This window comes from Salvelinus namaycush, chromosome 32 (assembly GCF_016432855.1).
Source record: "Salvelinus namaycush isolate Seneca chromosome 32, SaNama_1.0, whole genome shotgun sequence".
NCBI classification, from domain to species: Eukaryota; Metazoa; Chordata; class Actinopteri; order Salmoniformes; family Salmonidae; genus Salvelinus; species Salvelinus namaycush.
Genome location: NC_052338.1, coordinates 3,551,271 through 3,574,544, shown reverse-complemented (window position 1 = coordinate 3,574,544; position 23,274 = coordinate 3,551,271). Strand labels below are relative to the sequence as shown.

The 23,274-nt window shown below is 45.0% G+C and overlaps 1 protein-coding gene across 2 annotated transcripts in view; it reads right to left on the bottom strand.

Annotated features, from left to right (window-relative positions):
* LOC120027325 (RNA-binding motif, single-stranded-interacting protein 3-like) overlaps positions 1–22,683 on the bottom strand; it is a 214,997-nt gene extending 192,314 nt beyond the window's left edge. The window contains exons 1-2 of one of the 2 annotated variants that reach the window (XM_038972245.1): positions 22,231–22,683; positions 21,599–21,886 (exon numbers count right to left, since the gene is read on the bottom strand). In XM_038972245.1, the coding sequence (XP_038828173.1) occupies positions 21,599–21,673 (75 nt within the window). In that variant the 5' untranslated portion in view covers positions 21,674–21,886; positions 22,231–22,683. Of the gene's footprint in view, positions 1–21,598 lie in introns of both variants that reach the window. The other variant, XM_038972244.1, reaches the window with a different exon arrangement.
* Between the last annotated feature and the right edge of the window lie 591 nt (positions 22,684–23,274).

The following is a 23,274-nucleotide window of genomic DNA, read 5'->3' as shown; positions in this document are numbered from 1 at the left end:
CGTTGAGACTGGTGTTTTGCGGGTACTATTTAATGAAGCTGCCAGATGAGGACTTGTGAGGCGTCTGTTTCTCAAAATGTTGTCAATTTAGTCATTATCTTTAGTTTAGTGCGCTCCTGTCAATGTTGAGTAAAGACGCACACCTGATTACACATAGAAGTAGGCCTAAATGTGCTCAATTGGGGATCTGATTATATTTCTGATTGGCTTAACACACCACCACTAATGAGCTGTGGAGCATCTCAAAGTAATGTTTTCTTCAGCTCAAAATGCAAGCAAACAAAGTCTGTTACAAAATTGTATCTGAAACATCTTTTTCATCTCTTACGTTTTTTCCCTTTGGGTTATCTTGATTTCTGTCTCCCTCTTCAGTCATTTGTGTCTTATTTCATCAAACGGTGCGCTTAAAGCATCAGACAAGCTCAATGCATATACTTGATTTTATTAAAATGCATAGGGTGTGTCTATATATATAGAAAAATACACATTTAAAAGTCAATCGATTTGTCGAAAGAACAAACGACTTTCGGTCGACAAAGATTTTCTTTCGTCTTGGACAGCCCTAGTTAATAGGGAATATAAAGTCAAGCCAGGTGGTCCTCTGCTGAATTCAAGAGGTTTGTTTTTGCCGGCTCTCAAAATTAGAAGCAATGCAAAAAAGTTATGACAGGCAGGCTTAAGCAAAAATGAGTAAATATCCCTCTAAATTTTTCCGATAAGGTCAATTCGTTATGGGTAGAAGCACTACAGCACACTGCATAGCAATCATGCCCTCTCTCAAGTTATTGAATGAAGACATGGCCAATGGCAGGAAGAAAGCCATCCTGAAATATACTACCTAGTGTTTTATTAGATTTTTAGCATTTTCATTTTCTGGGCAAAGTGATATGTTTAGGGAGGGTAGACAGGGTGGCTATTAGACTTGATATAATTTCAGTGGTGGCATATTTGGGAGCATGTATGAGTTGCAGTGTGGGTAAACTGTGCACGGTATAGGATAGGCCTACAGCCACAACCACAGCCTCATTTAAACACTGCTCAGCCTAGAGTGACTTCCAAAAAGTTTATACTCGGGATAAGGTTATTCGGGGTAGCCCTCAAAACATCTGAAACAGCAGTTAAGACGACAAATTAATTTCATGCTTACAAGTGGGAAACGAAAGCCAACATATGCAACCAGTTTGAAGTTCACTCAGTCGTTACGCATTCTGCATACTAAAAAACAGGAAATAGTCGGTGTTAAACAGTGCATCCACTCGTACGTCGCAGAGACATGTATGAGCTAAAGCCCATCGACAACCATGGCACGCCATCCATGACGGTGCAGTACAATAATCCACACTTGTGTTTCCTACAGAGCACTTGAGCTCCAAATAGCAGTATGACTTTCTCTGTCAGTGCTTCTTGAACAATGAAACATCACATGATCTTTCTAACTGCTGTCATACAGATTTATCAGGCTGGCAATAATGAATGCTAAACTCCCTGCTGTAAAAAACACCATGGAGACAGAGCGCTGCTGCTCTCCAACAAAAACAAAATCACGGTAGGGCAATTATCCGTGTCCATTCTAACGTAATATGGGAAGAATATGAGATGGGTGGGAGAGAGAGAGGTGATTTTCATGCAGTGTGGGGGAGGGAACAAAGTCGTGTGTGTGTGTGTGTGTGTGTGTGTGTGTGTGTGTGTGTGTGTGTGTGTGTGTAGCCATGGGCTTTGGTGTGTGTATGTTTGGGGTTGAAAAGAGTCCAGCGTATGAGCTTTGAGTGTTGTTTGTGTCTTGGAGAGGTTAGTTCAAAGGGTTTTTGGAGATAGGGGTAGAGCAGATCTACAGTGACATCAGAAAGTATTCGGGCCCCGTGGCTTTTTCCACAATTTGTTACGTTAAAGCCTTATTCTAAAATTGAATAAATAATTTTTTCCCTCATCAATCTACACACAATACCCCGTAATTACAAAGAGAAAACAGGTTTTTAGAAATTTTTGCAAATGTATAAAAAATATAAAACAGAAATACCTTATTTACATAAGTATTCAGACCCTTTGCTATGAGACTCGAAATTGAGCTCAGGTGCATCCTGTTTCCATTGATCATCCTTGAGAGGTTTCTACAACTAGGAGTACACCTGTGGTAAATTCAATTGATTGGACATGATTTGGATATAAGGTCCCACAGTTGACAGTGCATGGTGCAGAGTAAAAACCATGAGCCATGAGGTCGAAGGAACTGTCCGTAGTGCAACTGTAGATTCACAGAATGTTTATGAATCCTGTTTCATGCATAATGTGTGCCATGTTTGCTGGAACGAAATTTATTTTGCTAACAAAACTGACAACCTGATTAAATTATTGAATGGCACTCTTGAGTGTTTGTTAGTTCTGCATTTTTATTTAATGCATAGGTGCCCTACTTGCAACCATTTTAAATTTAAACAGTTTATCAGCCAATTTAAACGAAATTTATTTTGCTAACAAAACTGACAACCTGATTAAATTATTGAATGGCACTCTTGAGTGTTTGTTAGTTCTGCATTTTTATTTAATGCATAGGTGCCCTACTTGCAACCATTTTAAATTTAAACAGTTTATCAGCCAATTTAAATTGTTTAAATTGGCTGATAAACTGTTTAAATTTAAAATGGTTGCAAGTAGGGCACCTATGCATTAAATAAAAATGCAGAACTAACAAACACTCAAGAGTGCCATTCAATAATTTAATCAGGTTGTCAGTTTTGTTAGCAAAATAAATTTCGACAGGATTGTGTCAAGGCATAGATCTGGGGAAGGGTACCAAAACATTTCTGCAGCATTGAAGGTCCCCAAGAACACAGTGGCCTCCATCATTCTTAAATGGAATAAGTTTGGAACCACCAAGACTCTTCCTAGAGCTGGCTGCCCGGCCAAACTGAGCAAATGGGGGAGAAGGACCTTGGTCAGGAAGGAGACCAAGAACTCGATGGTCATTCTGACAGAGCTCCAGAGTTTCTCTGTGGAGATGGGAGAACCTTCCAGAAGGACAACCATCTCTGCAGCACTACACCAATCAGGCCTTTATGGTAGAGGGGCCAGACGGAAGCCACTCCTTAGTAAAAGGCACATGACAGCCCGCTTGGAGTTTGCCAAAAGCCACCTAAAGACTCTCAGACCATGAGAAACAAGATTCTCTGGTCTGATGAAACGGAGATTGAACTCTTTGGCCTGAATGCCAAGCGTCACGTCTGGAGGAAACCAGGCTCCGCTCACCATCCCTACGGTGAAGCATGGTGGTGGCAGCATCGTGCTGTGGGGATGTTTTTCAGCGGCAAGGACTGGGAGACTAGTCAGGATCAAGGGAAAGATGAACGGAGCGAAGTACAGAGAGATCCTTGATGAAAACCTGCTCCAGAGTGCTCAAGACCTCAGACTGGGGCAAAGGTTCACCTTCCAACAGGACAAAGACCCTAAACTCACAGCCAAGACAACGCATGAGTGGTTTCGGGACAAGTCTCTGAATGTCCTTGAGTGGCCCAGACAGAGCCTGGACTTGAACCCGATCGAACATCTCTGGAGATACCTGAAAATAGCTGTGCAGCGACACTCCCCATCCAACCTGACAGAGTTTGAGAGAATCTGCAGAAAAGAATGGGAGAAACTCCCCAATTACAGGTGTGCCAAGCTTGTAGTGTCATAACCAAGAAGACTCAAGGCTGTAATCGCTGCCAAAGGTGCTTTAACAAAGTACTGAGTAAAGCGTCTGAATACTTATGTAAAAGTTTTTATATATATATAAATTAGCAAACATTTCAAAAACATTTCATTATGCGATATTGCGTGTAGATAGATGACATTTTTGTTGTTGTTGTATTTAATCCATTTTAGAATAAGGCTGTAATGTAACAAAATGTGGAAAAAGTAAAAGGGTCTGAATACTTTCCGAATGCACTGTATGCATAGTGCTGCTGTATGGTGTTGTGAGCGTTAGGCGTGAGGGGGTGATGTAGGAATGTGCAGGGGGCGTGAGGAGGCTGCAAGGCAGCTAGGCCAGTCAGGGTGACCTCATGCATTTGGCACAGACACAGGCTATCAGGTTTCCCCAGTGCAGATTCCAGCTTGCGCTTCACAGAACATTTCCCAGGGCCCTCTCCTCCGGCCTGACTCTTTAGAAGTGTGTGTGTGTGTGTGTGTGTGTGTGTGTGTGTGTGTGTGTGTGTGTGTGTGTATGTTTGTCTGGCTGTGTGTGTGCTTGTGAGTGTACTTGTGCGTGCGTTGTGTGTGTGTGTGTGTGTGTGTGTGTGTGTGTGTGTGTGTGTGTGTGTGTGTGTGTGTGTGTGTGTGTGCGTGCGTATAAGCCTGATTGTGTGCCACTCTGCTCAGTGAACTCAACGAGCTATGCAGTGCTCCCACCCTCTCTAACAACACAGCACCGTTTCCCCCCTCCTCTTCAATGCAAGTCCTGCCAGTTTTCATTTCTTCAAAAGTTGAGTGTGTATGTTTATGTGTATTACCACGCTATGTACGTATGCACGCACCATCTGGGTGCGTCCCAAACGGTACCCTATTCCCTATGTAGTGCACTTCTTTTGACCAGAGCCCTGTTCATAAGTAGTGTACTATATAGTGTAGAGAATTGGGTGCCATTTGGGATGTGAGCCATGTGTATGTATAAGTATGGATTTTGCACGATTGAAGTGAGACACAGTATTCATTAACATGTGAAAAGTGCGTGTCCGTGCACTTCTGTACATCCATAAAATAACGTTTTCTCTCACAAACTCACATCTCAATACATTGTTGTGTATTCATGTCTGAAGGCGCGGCATCGGACTCTGTGGTGTGTTGACCTTGGCTGACCCGCACTCACATGTCGGGGGTCGCTACGGTAATGACACGACAACGCCAGTGATCCGCTAGATAACCCCCCCCCCGTTAGACAGCCTTTAAAGGACCTCCCTCTTCCACCAATCATGGCGGTAATCGCTCAGTATAACGGCATGGGCCTCCTCTACACATGTGGATGGGATAAACAGATGTGCAGCGCTAATGCTACAGACAAGCCCTGGGACTGGAAGCGAAGGGAGTCCATGCCCCTACAAGGCCGGATAGAGGGCCTCCTGCTGCAGCTACCTCCGGCTGTAAAACTGCGAACCCTACCCAAACAGAACGGCAGACGATCCGCTCTCGAAACGGAGATACATAACTGGGGCATAAACATTTCAGAGAGGCTACAGTAACAGTCTAAACGATTAGAACTGTAGCTGCGTGGCTTGGGGGACGTTGCGTCACTGTTACCGGAGTGTTTATTCAACGTTTGGAGGAGAGGCCATGTCAGCTTGGTGAATAATTGCAGGCCCAATGAATGGAGCAGACTACAGCTCTGTACCAGCAAGTCTTTATGGCTTTATCGGCTGAATTCTAACGGTGAGACAGTAGCTCTGCCAGAGCATCCGCAGATACTAGGCAAGATGCCATTGTGGTTAATTGGCCAACGAGGCCTAAAGTTCAAGTTATCGGAGCTGAGAACTTTTTTGATCAGTCATTGTTAGCGGAGAACAAGTTCTGGAGATGTCTGTTGCAGTGTGTCCTCGCAAGCCTGATATAAATCACTTTACAAAATAATTCTTCCCAATATGCTTGCAAAAGCAGAACATATGGCAATTACACAAGCATGCAGCTGCTGTTTTGGGGCTAGGTGATAAATAATGGATACCAGTCTTCCACAGGGTCCTCAAAAAAGCTAATGAGAGAGGGGAATGCGACAGGGAATTAATAATCAAGTGTTTTCTTACTCATGTATTCTAAAAAAGCCCAAGGACTCAAAATATGGGAAAAACAATTAGATTCTATTCACACTTCCACAGCAAGTATTCAAAAACTAACATTTGCATTTAGTAGGCTAGATTTCATTCACAACTCTAACTGGCGCTGTCGTGACACCCTTGCGTGCCAAATAAGGTTTGTTTCTCTCCTCACAGACACGAGGCACTAAGCCGTTGACTCACGGTTTGCGACTTCTCCATCCTCTTCTCCCCAGAACATGTGGGTGACCTTAATCATTTATGAAAGGAGAAGAGATGGGAAATACTGTACGCACCAGTGCAGATTGTGCAGGAGACACTGGTGTTCTACATCAAAGCCGGAACCATGCAAGTCAGTCTCATGCAGTCATCTGTTACAAAGCTGAACCTTAACCCCGAGAATATGTGGCTGACTGCGAAGCAGAGTGATTAACTATTGAAAAGTGCAAGAAGAGACATCTTGTATGGAGAACACACATCATAATGCCACTTTTTAATTCTGCTGCCGACGGCTGTTTATGTGCTACTAATTACTGGCGAAGAATAATCATCTTTCCTCCTATTTCGACTCTATAATGCCGACGGCGTTCTCTTGCTGCGTGACTACTTGGCTCGCCCTCGTCCTACGCCGGCGTCGTTGCACTCTAATTCATGCCCGCCTACCTGTCGCACTCTGGGTTTTTCCACACGCTGACTAATACTCCCAAGCCGTGGCATTGGGGAGGGGTTAGGGCGTTCCGAAGGTCTGCCAAAATAATCACTCAGACAAAAACCACAAAGGCGGCTTGAGTCATTTAACACGAATAGTGCCCAGAGAAAGGGCTGTTTGCGTTTGGTTATCCCTGTTCGCGCATAAGCTTGAAAAGGTTCATCTGCCACACAAAATTGCTGCACGTATCTCTGTTTGTATAGGAACTCATTGTGGTTTAGTTAGAAGGATCCGGCAGTACTGGCAGCTATTCAAGCCCTTATGCCTATTTGCTTATCCTCATTCACAGCGGAATTGGCTTTTTTCTGAGCCATTTTTCAAGCAGGTGTGACAGTATTTTCATTGAGTCTGCCATTGCTAGTGCGGCTCTGTAGGGTAAATGCTAGGGGTTATACATGTTTGAGAGGCCAGGCTGGGCCTCCCTGGTAAAGGCTACACCGCCATTTGCACGTCTGTGACTCAAATCTCCCTCCATGTCCATGTCTGCAGATCTGATTAGAGACACTAGGTCATTGGTTTGTGTGGCTGGAATGGAAATCAAATGCTAATTCCACAGAGTGAGACGTGCAGAGCCAAAGGATTAGTATTGTCAAACTATGACGTCATCATTAGGACGATGAAATCACATCATGAAAACTGAGACCGTTGGAAGAAACTCTCTTACTCCAACATGCAAACCCTGGTACGCTTCCCAGAGTGTTAACCCATCAAAGGCTCCCCACTTGAACAATGTTGTAACTTTAAGTGAGACTCCCGTTTTTAACCATTTCCAGAAACTCTTAACTCTGTTTCTGTTATTATCTGCAGGCTTTTTAGTCTTAAAACAGAGGCTCATTTTGAGTGGGGAGCCCTGTTCTCTGTGTCGATGTCATTAGGCTTTCTGTGTTCATCATAACATAGACGGCTGGTATGGCTCAGACCACAGACTAGAATATAACCCCATAATAAACCGACACCACACGGAGTGCTGGGACGGCCATGCCATGTCCCTGAGAGGAGGGCTAGTCTAGGCTGATGATTATCTCTCATTGCGTATAAAAATAGAGACAAGCCACTCACTCTCACAGACTCCCGGACAGCCACATTGCGAACTAACAGCCTTTCTCTAGTACGTAAAAAGCAGGGGATCCATCGGCTTCTTCAAACGAAGCCCCTTCGTTAAAAACGCAGCAGCAATTACCCCGGCTAGCTCTGAGTGAGAGAGCACCGCGCCACGCCGACACTCTGGGTACCAGACCGCACTTTCCGTCCTGAAGCCGGGCTGACAGAGCAGAGGCAGGCCAGACACAGCAGACAGACAGCCGGGTCTACGGTTACAGTAGAACCACACACCTTTCACTAACATCCTGTCAGTCTCTTCCAGATGTAGCTAAGACCCTCAACCCCAGAGCTGCTGCCTAACCTCGCTCGGAGAGGCAAGTACATGCTAACAGGGAACGGCACTCACAGCAGGCTCTCTCATAAACATTCTGTCTGCTCTGTCCTGTCTTTCCAGAATGGGGCAAAGTGAGATGGTATCTTGTACCCTCGAAATTGCAGTTACGCAGTTCAGAATACAAGGCTCTTGGTGTTCCAGCCCTGCAGCTAGTTCTATTCATGTCCTACTTCTCTGACGTTAATATCCGTAAGTGAATGTAAAAATGGGCATTTACAGAAGGTACCTCGACCGCCACTCCTGCCATCCTGCACAGTAGTCAGCGGGGGCTGAGTTAGACAGAAAAAGAGGAGGAATGAAAGAGAGAAAAGTACGGAGAGAGAGAGATTCAAATGGGAGTGAACTTGAAAGGCAAAAAAAAAAAAGAGAGGGAGGGACAGCAACGAAGGCCATGTGTATGAGCCACAGCATCAAAGACAAAAAAAATTGAGCGTGCACTTGCAGAAAAGCAAGACCGGGAAACAAAGGAATCCGCAGAAGGACTCCACTGGGCATCCCTGAGCCCACTCCACTCCACTGTAGTGCTGCAGGACTCTGCTATACTCCGGCCCCTGCCCCCCATGCAGCAGAAGCAGCAGCAGCAGCAGCAGCCTAGCTTCCCTCTGTAGAGCAGAGCAGAGCTGCCTGTGGCTCCAGATGGCCGGGGACAGAGAACACAGTGACGAGGGTTCCCTGAGGTCACACTGACACCACCGCCAGCAGCACTCACTCACAGACTCACAATCAGGGAGCATCTGTGGTCATAAGCAATTCAGGGTATGCAGGTTACACTATGCCTACATTCATTGTGCTACAGTTACATTTACAGCAGAATACATTTCACAGTAAAGTCCCTAAATCCCACCTGATCGTTATAGCTCTGCGGGTTCAACTAGAGAAGACTGGAACAGAGGAAATGGAAGATTCCATCAAATTCTCCAAGTTTTTTTATTTTATTGTCTTCGATAGAATGAATATTGAACGTTGAAAGGCAGAACACACTCTCACAAAGCAGCCATAATGAGATGTGGACCTGAGTGTGTAAGGGGCAGGGGTCTAATTTATAAATGTTGAGTACATTTAAAACAAAGTATAGAGATTTATTCACTTGGGACACACCATACACACGCACGTTTCTCATTATAAAATCAGACCTGGCGAAAAACTGTGGGCTCATTATAACGCCCCATCATTCACCTTTTATGGTGACAATAACACCCTTATTTGCTGTACACTTTGGAAGTATTGGAATTAGGCCATCTAAAGGAAATAGCAATTGCAAACTTGGTCAAATTGGAGGTGTTGGCAGAATGTTTTCATGTGACTTGCTGTATCTGACCGTTTCTGAAAGACAAAAACAATTGCAAATTGCTGTAGACCTGTAAACAATAATGTGTTTTCCCCCAACCTAAATATGTTGCACTGCAAACGAATTCTGTAACATTGTCTACTCTGAAAAAATATATAAACTACAGTACGCATAAGAGATGATTGTGGACTACAGGAAAAGGAGGACCGAGCACGCCCCCATTCTCATTGACGGGGCTGTAATGGAGCAGGTTGAGAGCTTCAAGTTCCTTGGTGTCCACATCACCAACAAACTAACATGGTCCAAGCACACCAAGACAGTCGTGAAGAGGACACGACAAAACCTATTCCCCCTCAGGAGACTGAAAAGATTTGGCATGGGTTCTCAGATCCTTAAAAGGTTCTACAGCTGCACCATCGAGAGCATCCTGTCGGGTTGCATCACTGCCTGGTATGGCAACTGCTCGGCCTCCAACCGCAAGGCACTACACAGGGTAGTGCGTACGGCCCAGTACACCACTGGGGCCAAGCTTCCTGCCATCCAGGACCTCTATACCAGGTGGTGTCAGAGGAAGGCCCTAAAAATTGTCCAAGACTCCAGCCACCCTAGTCATAGACTGTTCTCTCTGCTACCGCACGGAAAGCGGAACCAGAGCGCCAAGTCTAGGTCCAAGAGGCTTCTAAACAGCTTCTACCCCCAAGCCATAAGACTCCTGAACAGCTAATCAAATGGCTACCCCAACTATTTGCACCCCCCCCCCCCTTCTACGCAGCTGCTACTCTCTGTTATTATCTATGCATGGTCACTTTAATAACTCTACCTACATGTACATAATTACCTCAATTACCTCGACACCGGTGCCCCCCGCACATTGACACATTGACTCTGTACCGATACCCCCTGTATAGCCCCGCTATTGTTATTTACTGCTGCTCTTTAATTATTTGTTACTCTTAGCTCTTACTTTTTTAAACTGTATTGTTGGTTAGGGGCTTGTAAGTAAGCATTTCACTGTAAGGTCTACTACACCTGTTGTATTTGGCGCATGTGACAAATACAATTTCTAATAGGCCCAATTAAATGAGAAATGCGCATGGTTGTTGTATGGTTACTTCTGTAATATGAACTCATCATGGCAGAAAAGGTAAAGAATTTATTCTGCAATGGTTATGATATATATATTCTATTTATAAATTAAATATTGTCTACTCGAGGAATTTGACATTGCAGTATTCAGACAAAACGTCAATGGAAAAGGTGAGCCGTCTCTGTTCTACCATTAAACTATCAGCTTCGGTCCGAGAACTTGAGCCGCGGGCAGTCAAAGATCTGAGAGGAAGACAGTAACATCTCAGAATAAAGGCCTAGGGGGGATTGGAGGGACGCCATGTGCGACTGACGTGTTCTCCGTTTGCTCCCGTGGTATTTTTAAAGTTTATGTGAATTTTGCAGCAGAACCGTATTTATTTTCATATATTATTTTGGTGATCCCTTCCCGTAAAAACCAAGACTACTTTACTTCCAAATATCAGCATGTCGACGAAACATAAGGCCAAAAGCATGACTTTGAGAAAACCCGGCCTACAAGACACACTCTCATCACCGCCCTCCCCTGAGCCTGACGGCCCGGGGACTGATACTTTACCCGGGGGGGCGGCTTGGCCTGGCGGCGCTGAAGTGAACATTCTCGAGGCCATCAAACTACTACGCTCTGAGATAGTTGAAATGAAAACGGAGGTGGTTGCTACGATTGAGGCCCGAATAAAGGAGGTTTCTGATACTTTAAAAGCAGATCTAACCATCCTGCGGAACGAGACGGTGCCGGCAATCGCATCACTCAAAACAACAATGGAGTCGCACACTACAACGATTGCAGCACTGGAGACCTTCGCTACAAATGTCTCCGACTTAACTACATCCCTGGAGGCTGACGTGAAACGCCTAGCTGCGGATTTGAAAAAGGTGAAGGAGAGCTGTGTAAGTTTGGAGGGATTCTCTCGCCGCAATAACCTGAGACTTGTATCAGTCCCAGAGTCAGCGGAAATGCCTCGCGCCACGGATTTCGTTTCTGGGCTGCTGAAGGATGTTCTTGCCTTAGATGAAAAGCCCCTGATTGATCGTGCCCACCGGTCGCTGCGCCCAAAGCCCCGGGATGGGGAGAGGCCCCGTGACATAATTCTTCGAGTGCACTTTTTCCATGAGAAGATGGAGATTCTCCGACGAGCCCGCAATACCACTCTGAGCTTTCAAGGACAGAGCTTCTCCATCTACCAGGACTACTCCCCCACTGTTTCCAGGCAGCGCGCAGCTTTCGGACAGGCCAAACGACTACTTCGGGACCATCCAGGTGTGAAGTACGGACTGCGATTCCCGGCCCGTTTATGGCTATCTCATGATGGTAAAGACTACACATTTGAATCTCCGGATGAGGCTCTCTCTCACATTCAACGTCACATCAAGAAGTCTTGAACTTGCTCATAGTTCAGCAACTGTTGCTTGCGAACTGTGGATAGTAAGTAACCCACCTGTGGTACAATTATGTTTAGCTACAACATGCTAATTTTGTATAGTTGGGGAGTTGGCGTACCCATTCAGGCTTATTTGATGTGATCTAATGTTTTGATCATCTAGTGTGCTTGCCTTACAAGCATTCAGTCATTTTAATTTCATTGTATTGCGGTTTTACTATACTCCTGTGTTTTCTAGGCTGTCTTGCTCACCTATTCAGTTTGTTTACATAGTGTCTCAGTGACTCAAAATATTCTTGGTTATTTGCTTACTGCATCCGTTTGCATTGACCCAGTAAACAGTAAATGCTTCCCGAGGCGACACGTTTTTTGGGGTCTTCACTTAAATTTTAAAAGTTCTGAGCGTCATTTATGCCCAGCAAGCGTTCAACGTTGCGCACACGTAGTTTTTTGGTCTTGGTTGTAAGCTGTCTCAGCATTCAACTAGACAACTATTATAATAATAATTATTATTATTATTTTTGATTGTCTTACTACGATTTCCTTACTTCAAATTAGGTTTTCGGCTGAGAGCCTTTATACATTCTATTTATTTTCTTTATTTTCTCTCTCAAATGCCTGTTATAAGACTGGGAATATAATTATATACATCTACAAGTGGTGCTTTTGTAATTTCGTCTGCACAAGGGATTCACTTTAATTTTTTTTATTTAAAAAATGATTATCTCTTTTTGCTGTTTGATCCACTAACAAAACACGACTTTAAAGAGCGGGACTGTGGGTTTAGGTTTAAGACCGCACTCTCACAGACATACTGTGCGAAGAGAACATGTTCTATTTAGGCTTGTACCTCGTTTGGGGAGGTACTGTCTGGGATGGGGGGAGGGGGTGGGGGGAGGGGTTGAATTGTTCAGTTCTAATGTTGTCATTCTGTCTTTTTTGTTTTTTTTTCTGTACTTTTTCCAAACATCTACCACCGTACATTATTACTCTGAGACAAGTTATTCTGGGGTTTTTGGGCGCTCATTGCTTTTCCATTCTATGCTCTAATGACAGGGTTGTATAACGGGAATGCCCAGAGGGGCCGAAACAATGCGATCAAGTACATTTCGTGGAACACCAAAGGGGTTAATAACCCAGTGAAGCGTAAGAGGGTGTTGACACACTTAAAGGGTTTGAATGCAAATGTTGCATTTCTACAAGAGACTCACTTGAGGACTGGTGAGCACTTTAGGATGCGTAGGGACTGGGTTGGTCAAGTGTTCCACTCTAACTTTCATAGTAAATCAAGAGGGGCTGCCATTTTGGTTGATAAAGCCACTCCCTTTGTAGCTTCTGAGGTTATCGCTGATCCTAAGGGACGATACGTCATAGTAACCGGTAAACTGTTTTCTACCCCTCTTGTTTTGGCTAGTGTTTATGCTCCCAATTGGGATGACACAAGTTTCATTTCTTCCTTTTTGTCTGCTATACCCAATTTAGATTCTCATTTGTTGATTTTAGGGGGGGATTTCAACTGCAAAATGTCCCCAGTTCTTGACAAGTCCTCACGAACAACTACAGGCCCATCTAAATGTGCCCTACTTATTCAAGCCTTTCTTCAGAAATATGCCATGTTTGAGGCCTGGCGTTTCCTACATCCTACAGATAGACAGTATTCCTTTTATTCTCATGTTCATCAAACATACTCCCGGATTGATTACTTCTTTTTGGACAAAAAACTTCTGCCTAACCTTCGGCAGTGTACTTACAAGAGTATTGTTATTTCTGACCATTCACCATTAGTGCTTGAACTAGAGTTTCCCCAGCGACCTCCTATGTGTTATCAATGGCGTCTTAACCCCATTTTACTCTCAGATAAGGAGTTTGTCAATTTCATTTCTTCTGAAATCACCTTATTCCTAGAAACTAATTCAACACCAGGTATGTCCTGCTCTACCATATGGGAGTCTCTCAAAGCATACCTACGTGGCCAAATTATTTCTTATACAGCCAACCAAAACAGAGTTCGCTCTCAGCGACTTCGGGACCTGAGCGAATCCATAGCCACATTGGATGAGAAGTATGCCACGGTTCCTTCCTCTGATCTGCATAAAGAGCGCCAACTACTCCAATCTGAATTTGATGAGCTTTCTACCAGGCAAGCTGAACAGTTACTCTTGCGAGCTCGGTACAGAGTGTATGAACAAGGCGACAAGGCCAGTAAACTCCTTGCACATCAGATCCGTAAATCTGAGGCCTCACGTTTAATCCCACAAATAAGGACCCCGTCTGGTGCCACCACAGTTATACATAAAGAGATCAATGATCAATTCAAACAATTTTATTCTGCGCTATACACCTCTGAATCCCCTCAAGACCCTTTGCTGATTGATTCCTTCTTTAATGGCCTGAATATGCCTTCAATTGATACAGACACCCATGACTGTCTAGAAGAAGAATTTACACCTGAGGAGATTGCAACAGCAGTGTCCGCAATGAAAAGTGGTAAATCACCGGGTCCGGATGGTTTTCCAACCGAATTTTACAGGACTTTTTCTGGTCTGCTTTGCCCATTCTTGTCTCGACTATTTGCAGAGTGCCTTAATACCTCAAAGCTACCGCCTAGTCTTTATCAGGCTTCAATTTCATTACTATTAAAGAAAAACAAAGACCCCCTGGAATGTGGATCCTATCGCCCAATCTCGCTTTTAAACTGTGATTACAAAATCCTAGCCAAGCTTTTAGCCATCCGTATGGAAGGCTCGCTGCATCAAGTAATACACTCTGACCAGACTGGCTTTGTGAGAAATAGGCATTTGTTTTTCAATATTAGGCGCCTTATGAATATACTGTACTCCCCTGCGTCGGAGGACCCAGAGGTGGTGGTCTCACTTGATGCAGAAAAAGCGTTTGACCGCGTTGAGTGGGATTACCTAACAGCTACCCTTTATAGATTTGGCTTTGGCCCCAAATTCATTGCGTGGATAAAGATTCTTTATTTTTCCCCCATGGCTTCGGTACGGACTAACAACTTGTCCTCTGACTATTTTCCCTTGCACCGCGGATCCAGACAGGGCTGTCCACTCTCCCCCTTGTTGTTTGCTTTGGCAATCGAACCTCTCGCCATTGCACTACGCTCTAATGATGCCATTCAAGGAATAATCCGGACGGGCTCAGAGCAGAAAGTCTCGCTATATGCGGATGACCTCCTTTTGTTTATCTCTAACCCTGATACCTCATTGCCACGCGCCTTATCTGTTCTTAAAAGGTTTGGATCAATCTCAGGGTACAAGCTGAATCTAGGCAAGAGTGAGCTTTTTCCTGTAAACAAGGCTGCTTTAAAGTGCTCTTTTACAAGTTCTCAGTTTAGGATTGTCCGGGATCAATTCACCTACTTGGGAGTTAAAGTGACAAGGAAATATTCAAATCTGTTTCAGGAAAACTTGGTTGCTCTAGCAGACAGTTTGAAACAATCTTTTACTTTTTGGAATGCGCTACCTCTTTCTCTTATCGGAAGGATTAATGTCATTAAAATGAGTGTGTTGCCCAAATTTCTATATTTATTTCAATGTTTACCCATTTTTATTCCAAAATCTTTTTTTATTTCACTGGATCAAACATTCATGCATTTTATGGATGGCAAGGTACCACGGATTGGTAGAAAACATTTACAGAAGCCTAAGTCATTGGGGGGTTTAGCTCTACCAAATTTTCAGACATACTATTGGGCTGCAAATTTCAGAGCCCTTCTGTACTGGCTGCAGACTGATCCTACTGGCCCTAGACCAATCTGGGTCCAGATGGAGTCTGAATCGTGTAAACCTGCTGCACTTTCTTCTGTGTTGTGCTCGTCTCTCCCAGTGTCCCTAGGCAAAAGGTGTGTCAACCCAATTGTAAAGCAGTCTCTTAAAATTTGGAATCAGTTCCGTTTAGCCTTTGGCCTCCGAGGCTTTTCTCTATCAGGCCCAATCAATCAGAACATTTTATTTCCTCCATCTTTGAATGATGGGGCTTTTGGCATCTGGCACTCACTAGGCCTCTCCTCACTAGCCCAATTATTCTTTGATGATACATTTGCCTCTTTTGCTCAGCTACAGGAAAGGTTCAACCTCCCCCAATCCCACTTTTTCCGCTATCTCCAGACTAGGAACTTTGTCAGAGCTAACACACCTGAATTTCCCCATAGGCCTGTGAATACAGCTATAGAGAGCATCCTGGAGCTGAACAAGCTTCCTAGGGGCGCAATTTCAGATGTATATGCAATCATTCATGACTTACAGAACCCTTCTTTGGTGCCTTTAAAGACTCGATGGGAAAAGGATTTGGGGGAGGAACTTGGGGAAGACACCTGGGAATCTGTGCTGCGCAGGGTGCATTCGTCCTCTTTTAGCACTAGACACAGCCTCATTCAATTCAAGGTGGTTCACCGTATCCACTGGTCTGGGGCCAGACTTGGAAGAATATTCTCTGATTTTGATCCTACCTGTGTCAGATGTAAAATTGAACCAGCCACACTGTTGCATATGTTCTGGGGCTGTCATAAACTGTCAGGTTTCTGGGAATTAATATTTAAATGTTTCTCTGATATATATAACACTGTTATAGATCCCTCTCCCCTTACAGCCCTTTTTGGAGTACTGCCCATAGGCACCCCCCTGTCAAGAATCCAGTCGGACACTGTTGCTTATACAACTCTTTTAGCTAGACGGCTAATACTACAGAACTGGAAGATGGCAGCTCCCCCATCTTATAAATATTGGGTGAGAGATGTGTTGTGCTCTCTGAAACTAGAAAAAATTAAATTCAATTCACGTGGGAACCCCAAACTGTTTAATGAGGCTTGGGCTCCATTCCGGTCTTACTTTAAACAGTCCATCCTCTGATGGCATTCCTATTAAAACCAAAATAAGTCTGTATTTGACCCCCCTGTGACTTAGAGGTTGGATGAGCATTTCTCTGTGTTTTTTTCTGGGGTGGGGGTGGGGGGCATTAAGGTTGATGTGCTTATTGATTGTGACCTGCGGATGCCTTGTTCATCTTGCCCGGGCAGAGACTAAGGTGTGAGCTTGTTTTTCCCAGTTATTTTTATTTTTTAATTCTGTTCACGCCTACATAAAATTATTATTATTCATTTTTTATTTTAAAGCATTGTAAACTTTTTATTTTTGGTCCAGTGGATGGTTGGTCTGTGGCCTTGACTGTCTGTGAGTGGTTGCATTTCTCCACCCCATCCCTTGACTGTTTACAGGAACAATGGTGAGGTGTTTGCTCTGTCCCTATACTATAGATTGCCCTTTAACCTTTTGTAGCCTTCTGCCTGGTGTGTTTAACTTGTCTAAAGTATGGTATCTTTAAAGTTATTTTTTTTATATGTATTATTTGTATTTTTTCTAGTTGAGTATATTATTTATATTGCTTTGTCTTGTCTGTGTGTGTGTAAAACTTAATAAACAGAGTTTAAAAAAAAAAAAAAAAAAAACTATCAGCTTCGGATCGGATCGCATGGAGCAAAATACTTGAAATAGCTTTTCTGTGAAGTGGGTCCAATTAAATGAGAGATGGGACGAATGGTAGCCTATACTAACTTAATTGTTGTAGGCCTATAGGCTATTTTGGCCAATCACAGTCAGACAAATTTTCTGCAATGATCATGGAAATGAAATAACCTAGATAATTGGAAATGTATGCCTATTTCTAATAATTGTAGAATACAGAGATAATGGCAAATGATCACTAATGGCAAATTTTTGCATCTTGTTATTATATTTAGATAGGCTACCAGTGTTTTTGTTGTTGTCATACATTTGCGCAAGGCTACTAGGCTTCTTTCACCTTCTTGAAATGCAATACTTCAACCCCTAGAAACTGTGCGTACGTATGGTCTAAGTTTGCGGGAGGATAAGCACATTCCCCATGTCAAGTTAAGTTTGATAAATGCCAACTTTTGCGTGAAAACCGGCACGTGCACGTTTTGGGGCATATTTTGGGCACACGCAACGTTTATAAATGAGGCCCCAGGCCTCTGTAGCTCACTCAGTGCTTAGGAGGAAGCAGTGGCGGCGGGCAGCGGGTACAGTAATGTATGTGTGTAGATAGGGGCCGAGTTGTCAGTTGATAAATGAGAAGGAGGCCAGAGTGCCCCGGCGCTGTGTTATGTACAGCACACAGGTAGATAAATGAAGCTATCCACTCCAATGAGTGACAGCTACACGGAGAGGGATTGCATGGCGAGATAACTGGCGTTAAAAAACAGGCAGATAAAAAAAACAGAGATGTGGGCGTGGGTTGATTAATGATCAAAAGCCCCCGGATAGTGGCGGTGCTCCGGGGGGAGGGAAAAGAAGGTAGAGAGGGAGCTAGCTGAGATGCCGCTGCCAACCTTCATTGTACACTGACTAAATTAGCTCAATGCGCGTATTCAGCACGGCCTCGGCATGTGGTTTCGTTCAATCCCTCTTGAAGGACGCATTAACAATTGTGTCTAGAAATTACTAATTGTGTTCCGTGACGCTCTCGGTGTTATATGAATACGTCGCGTCGCAGGAACAATAAGCCTTTAGCTCGAGAACACTGAATGTAATATCCTCTCCTAGCTGGAGCGCTTTGTGCTGCCCGCGTGGAACTTTTGCAGCAAGCAGATGACCAGCTCTGTTCCACAGCACGTCCACCATTTCAAACCCAATTTAACCCCTAAAAGAATTGAACTTTCTCTTTGCTCTGCCTTTGATGAGGCTACACTCAGCGTGGGGATATACTGTAGCGCTGGCCAGCCAGCGGGTGTTAGCTAGGCTTGAAAGCAGCGGGATTTAGATGCTTCTGTTGTTATTTATGCAGCACAATGGCTCGCCCCCCCGTGTAATGTAACCAAACCCTTTTCCTTGCTTTTAACCCGTCTCTCCCTCCCACCGCCCCCCCCCCCCCCCCCCCCCATCTCCTAACCCCACTCTCCCACCATAAGGAATTAGAGAGAATATAAATGGATCCCAAGGTCCAGGCAGACACAGGCATAAAGCCACTCAATGGGCTCCGTTGACTGGTGTTTACTTAAGGCCCGGGATATTAGCCTTTGTTAAATCTATCTCTGCGTCTGCCCCCTGAGCTTCTCTCTGTATGCTCTGCTAGCGTGACTGTAACACAGACGGTGTGTGTGCCTGTCTCTCTGATCTCTTGATAGGAAGGGTGTAACGACTAGCACTATGAGGGGTGTCATTGTAGTACAGTGGACTCTGGTTGACTACTGTAGGCCGTCCTGTAGAAGATGAGAGCCTCTGCATAAGCGAGGCGATTCGTCAAAAAGGGAGACGCATTCAAAGGGGGCAAATAAACGTGATCTTCCGCAACTTGTACTTTGGAAATTCTGTCGTCGTAAACCAAAATAGCTGTCAATTCAAGTTTCTAAGGATAATCATGACATGCCAAGGCATACAGAATGTCGCCAGCAGACATAGCGTTTGGATGAAACGCACACATTTCCCATAATAAGTATCATTAAATGACATCATTGATCTGTGAGGCGTAATCGTTTAGGGGACATATATTTACTGTAATTTCCTCATTTGTATAACATCTATAATTCACTTATGATTCAAATCAGGCAAATACTCAAATCAAATACAGAATACTAGTGAAATCCTAGTCACCGTGTTCAATAAAGTACTTCATCTGAGAGAGATTCAGCGTCGGCGCCGTTCGTTCACAGAGCAGCATGGGAATAGGAACAGACCTTTAAACGGTTCCCTTATCAAAGCACTGTCCTGCAGGCTCCCCTCACCTTCGTACCTTATAAAACAAGCCATAGGAATGCTCTTTCGGGAATAAATCACTATGTTCAAGAGAAGCGCATGCTACGCTCCACTGCACTAATCAACAGAGGGCCAAATGTTATTGTTTCATCTCCTGAGTTTTACATGCCGGTCCTCGCCGTCGACTGCCATGCGGTCGACAAACGGCGGCGGGCGGGTCCAGCAAAATATATGTGGCGATACGAGACATTTGAAATTGAAAACGACCTCGGACAAAGAAATTCCTTCATACCAAGAAGATGTAAGGCAGTGCTAAACTCATAATATACTTTTTCATCCTAATAGAACCCAGATGTTCTGGAGATTCTATATATTCCTCGGCGGGCGGAGAAGTATTTCCGATATGTGTCATAAAATGGAGTCGGGAAAGGACGAGCGTGGCAACAATTTGGTATGAGTTACGTTCCCTAGAATCCCTATCTCCTTCATCGCTGGCAGTTATTTATGCCCCCTTGGGAGAATGAGGCCATATCCAGAGCATGCTGAAATGAAGATTAATAGAGAGTCCTGGATGACTTTAGATGGATGCTAAATTCAGGGTGGGGAGGGAGGCTGCCTGCCTGCCTGTGTGGCCAAGCGGCTGCCCTCTGATGCTGAGGCCCGGTCCTCACGCCTGCCAAGGCCCTTCCTTATAATCTACCGATCAATGATCATTAATGGTAGCGTGGGATAGCAGCTCTCCCTAACCTGCACTCTCAGTCACAGAGAGAACCTTCTGCTCTCACATCACCGGCCCTGGTCAGAGGCCCATACATACATATGCCATACGTAAGTACTCGTAATGGGCATTAGCTAGAGTAACTAGCCGGGAAAATAAAACCATTTCTCGACGACTTTAAAAAAGGTGCTGTTGGGTTTGTCCGCCGCCGTTGGTCAGACGAGTTTGCATGACATGGATATCGCACTCAAGGATACGTCAATCGCTGACGGAGGCTGGGCCCGATCTGCGCTGACCTTGAGTGGGAGTCGACAACGAAGAGGGGGGGTTGCAGTGGAGTGGTGAGGGAGGGAGAGCGGAAGGAAAGGAGGGCTGAGGGGACCTCTGATTGAGAGAGCTGAGATGAGCTCCTCTGAGATATGACAGAGAAAAAGGAGGGAGGGGGCAGAGTGAGAGAGAAGCCATATGGCCGCAGCACAAATGTATTAAACTATAAATCAGAAGAGAAACCAGTGGGCTACCAGGTCGGGCTGACGATATTCTCCTCTAGCTAGCTACCTCCTCTAGCTAGCTTCTCCTCCAGCTAGCTACCTCAGCAGCTCTTTACAATAGGAAGGGAAGATGACGAAAGACGTTCCATGGCTTTGTCTGCATTCGTTTCTATTTTTGATGACGGAGGACTTTAAGTCTCCCAACTGTCCCGCCATCAGCCACCAACCAGAGCCTAGGTTTCCACACCAAAAGGTAGTGATGCATACAACGGCTAGAGCAAATACAGGCAGCCCTGGCGGATGCCTGTTTACTTTCAGCCTGTGGCTGGCCACCATGTCAGTTATAAGGATGAAGGCATGGCTGAGCCGGGATAGGAGATATGGGTGGGTAGTCGTCTCATTGGTTGATTGATTGAACGTATTAGATAATGAAGAGTATTCGGCTTCTCAAGGCGTAGACAACATTAAATACATAGAAAATGATTGAGGATAAAAACACAAAAAAAAAGCCTGGAGGGCTTATTTCAATTGTGGTTCTCATTGTGTTTCTGACTCATGACACGCCGCCCTCTTGCTATTTCACCCAAAATTAATTCTCAGTATCTTAATAACGTGACAAAGCCAGTGTGATTAACTGTTTGCCAAACCTAACGATCGCAACATAGGAGAAACCTATCACGCTCCAATCCAGTTAGCCTTAATCAATTAATCAATCTTCCGGACAGCTCCACTAGCCATGCCGAGGCTGGACAAACTAGGGTTGTGATGCCCCACCGAGTGAGAGAGACATCCAAACCCCAGAAAGCCACTTGCCATCTGAAACCATCACGGCCAAGGCCAGCCATCGTTCACACCCCATCCCCACTCAGCGGCTTGACAGGAGGAGCGAAGGAGGGGGAGGATTAGAGTAGGAGGATGGGAGGAGGTAAGGGGTGTGGGAGGGAGGGAGGGAGGTTGAAGGCACTGAAGCGATGAGCCGTGGGCGCCCTACCTTGGTCTGGAGGTAGTGGGGGTAGTAGTATGTGTACTGAGGGTACATTGGTTGCTGTTCCAATCGCTTGCCCATATAGCTGGAATCCTTAGCGCCGTGGCAGGGAATGGTTGCGCGGAGGCGGTCGGACGAGCGTTAGTAGTACTGGGGCTTGGCTCTCTGACTGTAGGTCCCTTATTTTCCCCGTCCACACTGGTGTGTTGAATCACTGCTGGTCCTCTGGAGAGCAAGCAGGGTTCGTCTGACGGAGAGCGGCTGGGAGAGGGGTAGCCTCTGTGGGGGTAGTTCCTGCCCGACAACGCCTTTTAGTTAAATCTCCTGGAGTAGAGCTCGGCAGATGCTCATTCAGTTTCTCAAAAATATTCCCCACAAGAGTTTTTAAAAAACGGACGCTGCTGCGTGCCCTGTCTGCGTGTCCTGTCTTTCCCTCACTGGCTGGCGTCGGAGAGTAACGCGTGAGAAGAGAGGAAGAGGAGGAGGAAGATGAGCAGGTGGCAGTGGTTCTAGGCAGTCCTGCGAACAAATTGCTGGCACGGGAGAGTGTAGTAGAGGAGAAAAAGGGAAAAACAAGGGAAAAAGGGAGGAGGATATAAAGATCACTTTTCTATCTAAGCTGTCTCGCTATAGCTTACCTCGCTCCTCGGCTTCAATCTCTCTCACACTCTCTGTATCTGCCTCTCTCTGTTGCTCACTCGGCTGCGCTCTCTCTCGCTCCTCTATAGTCTGATATCCCAGCTGCTCTATGTTGTACTGTTGGACACGGGATATATCCTCAGCGGCGCACTAACAGATGCACTTTGGGAAGGGTCCGAATCGGAACGCCGAGAGACAGGCAGGAACAAACCAAAGAAGCAATCGCAGTGTATAACGGTTCAAGCCAGAGCAGAGCAGATTACACAGAAACAATCCCAGTTCCTAATTGATACGGCAGCGAGAGAAAAAAAGGACTCCCAACTGGTCCGCTGGTTCAGAGAAGGAGAGAAAAAAATACTATAATGAGAACCACAATGACAGTGTCCCAGGTGCCCAACAGACAGACAAGCCAGAGAGTCTCCTGTCTGCGTTCCTCCCTTTTCCTGCTCTTGTAAAATTCTCTCTCTCTCTCTCTCTCTCTCTCTCTCTCTCTCTGTCTCTGTGTGTGTGTGTCTCTGTGTGTGTGTGTGTGTGGTGAAGGGGGCTCGTCCTGCACAGCCGGTAGGAGGGACTTGAGTCGGCTCAGTGTGAGAGAGGGATCCAGACGCAGATCAGGGGGCTGCAGTATTTCCACAGCCAGAGAAAGGAGCGGGGAGAGGGGGACGGCAGGCAGGCAGGCTATTCCCCCTACTGGTTGCCAAAGGACCCAACGCCTGGTTTAAACTCTCCTTCATCAATGTGGGATGATTTTATTTCTGAAGAAATCAGTCATCTTAAATATGACTCCATACTTATATAAAACAGCGATAGGTTTTGCTTAGGTATGTTTTCAAGCGTTCACTTTTCTCTTGGGGGGGTAAATGACACTGTCAGTTAGCGACAGTACATCCAAATCCTGTCGAATTTATACCCTCCGTATTGTTGTGATGACACATCATCACACATCATATTTGTGCAAATGTATTGTGCTTTGTTTTTCTGTGTAACCATGACAGACCAGCACTTAAAAACATATTCTAATGCAAACGAAATTTACAATCCTT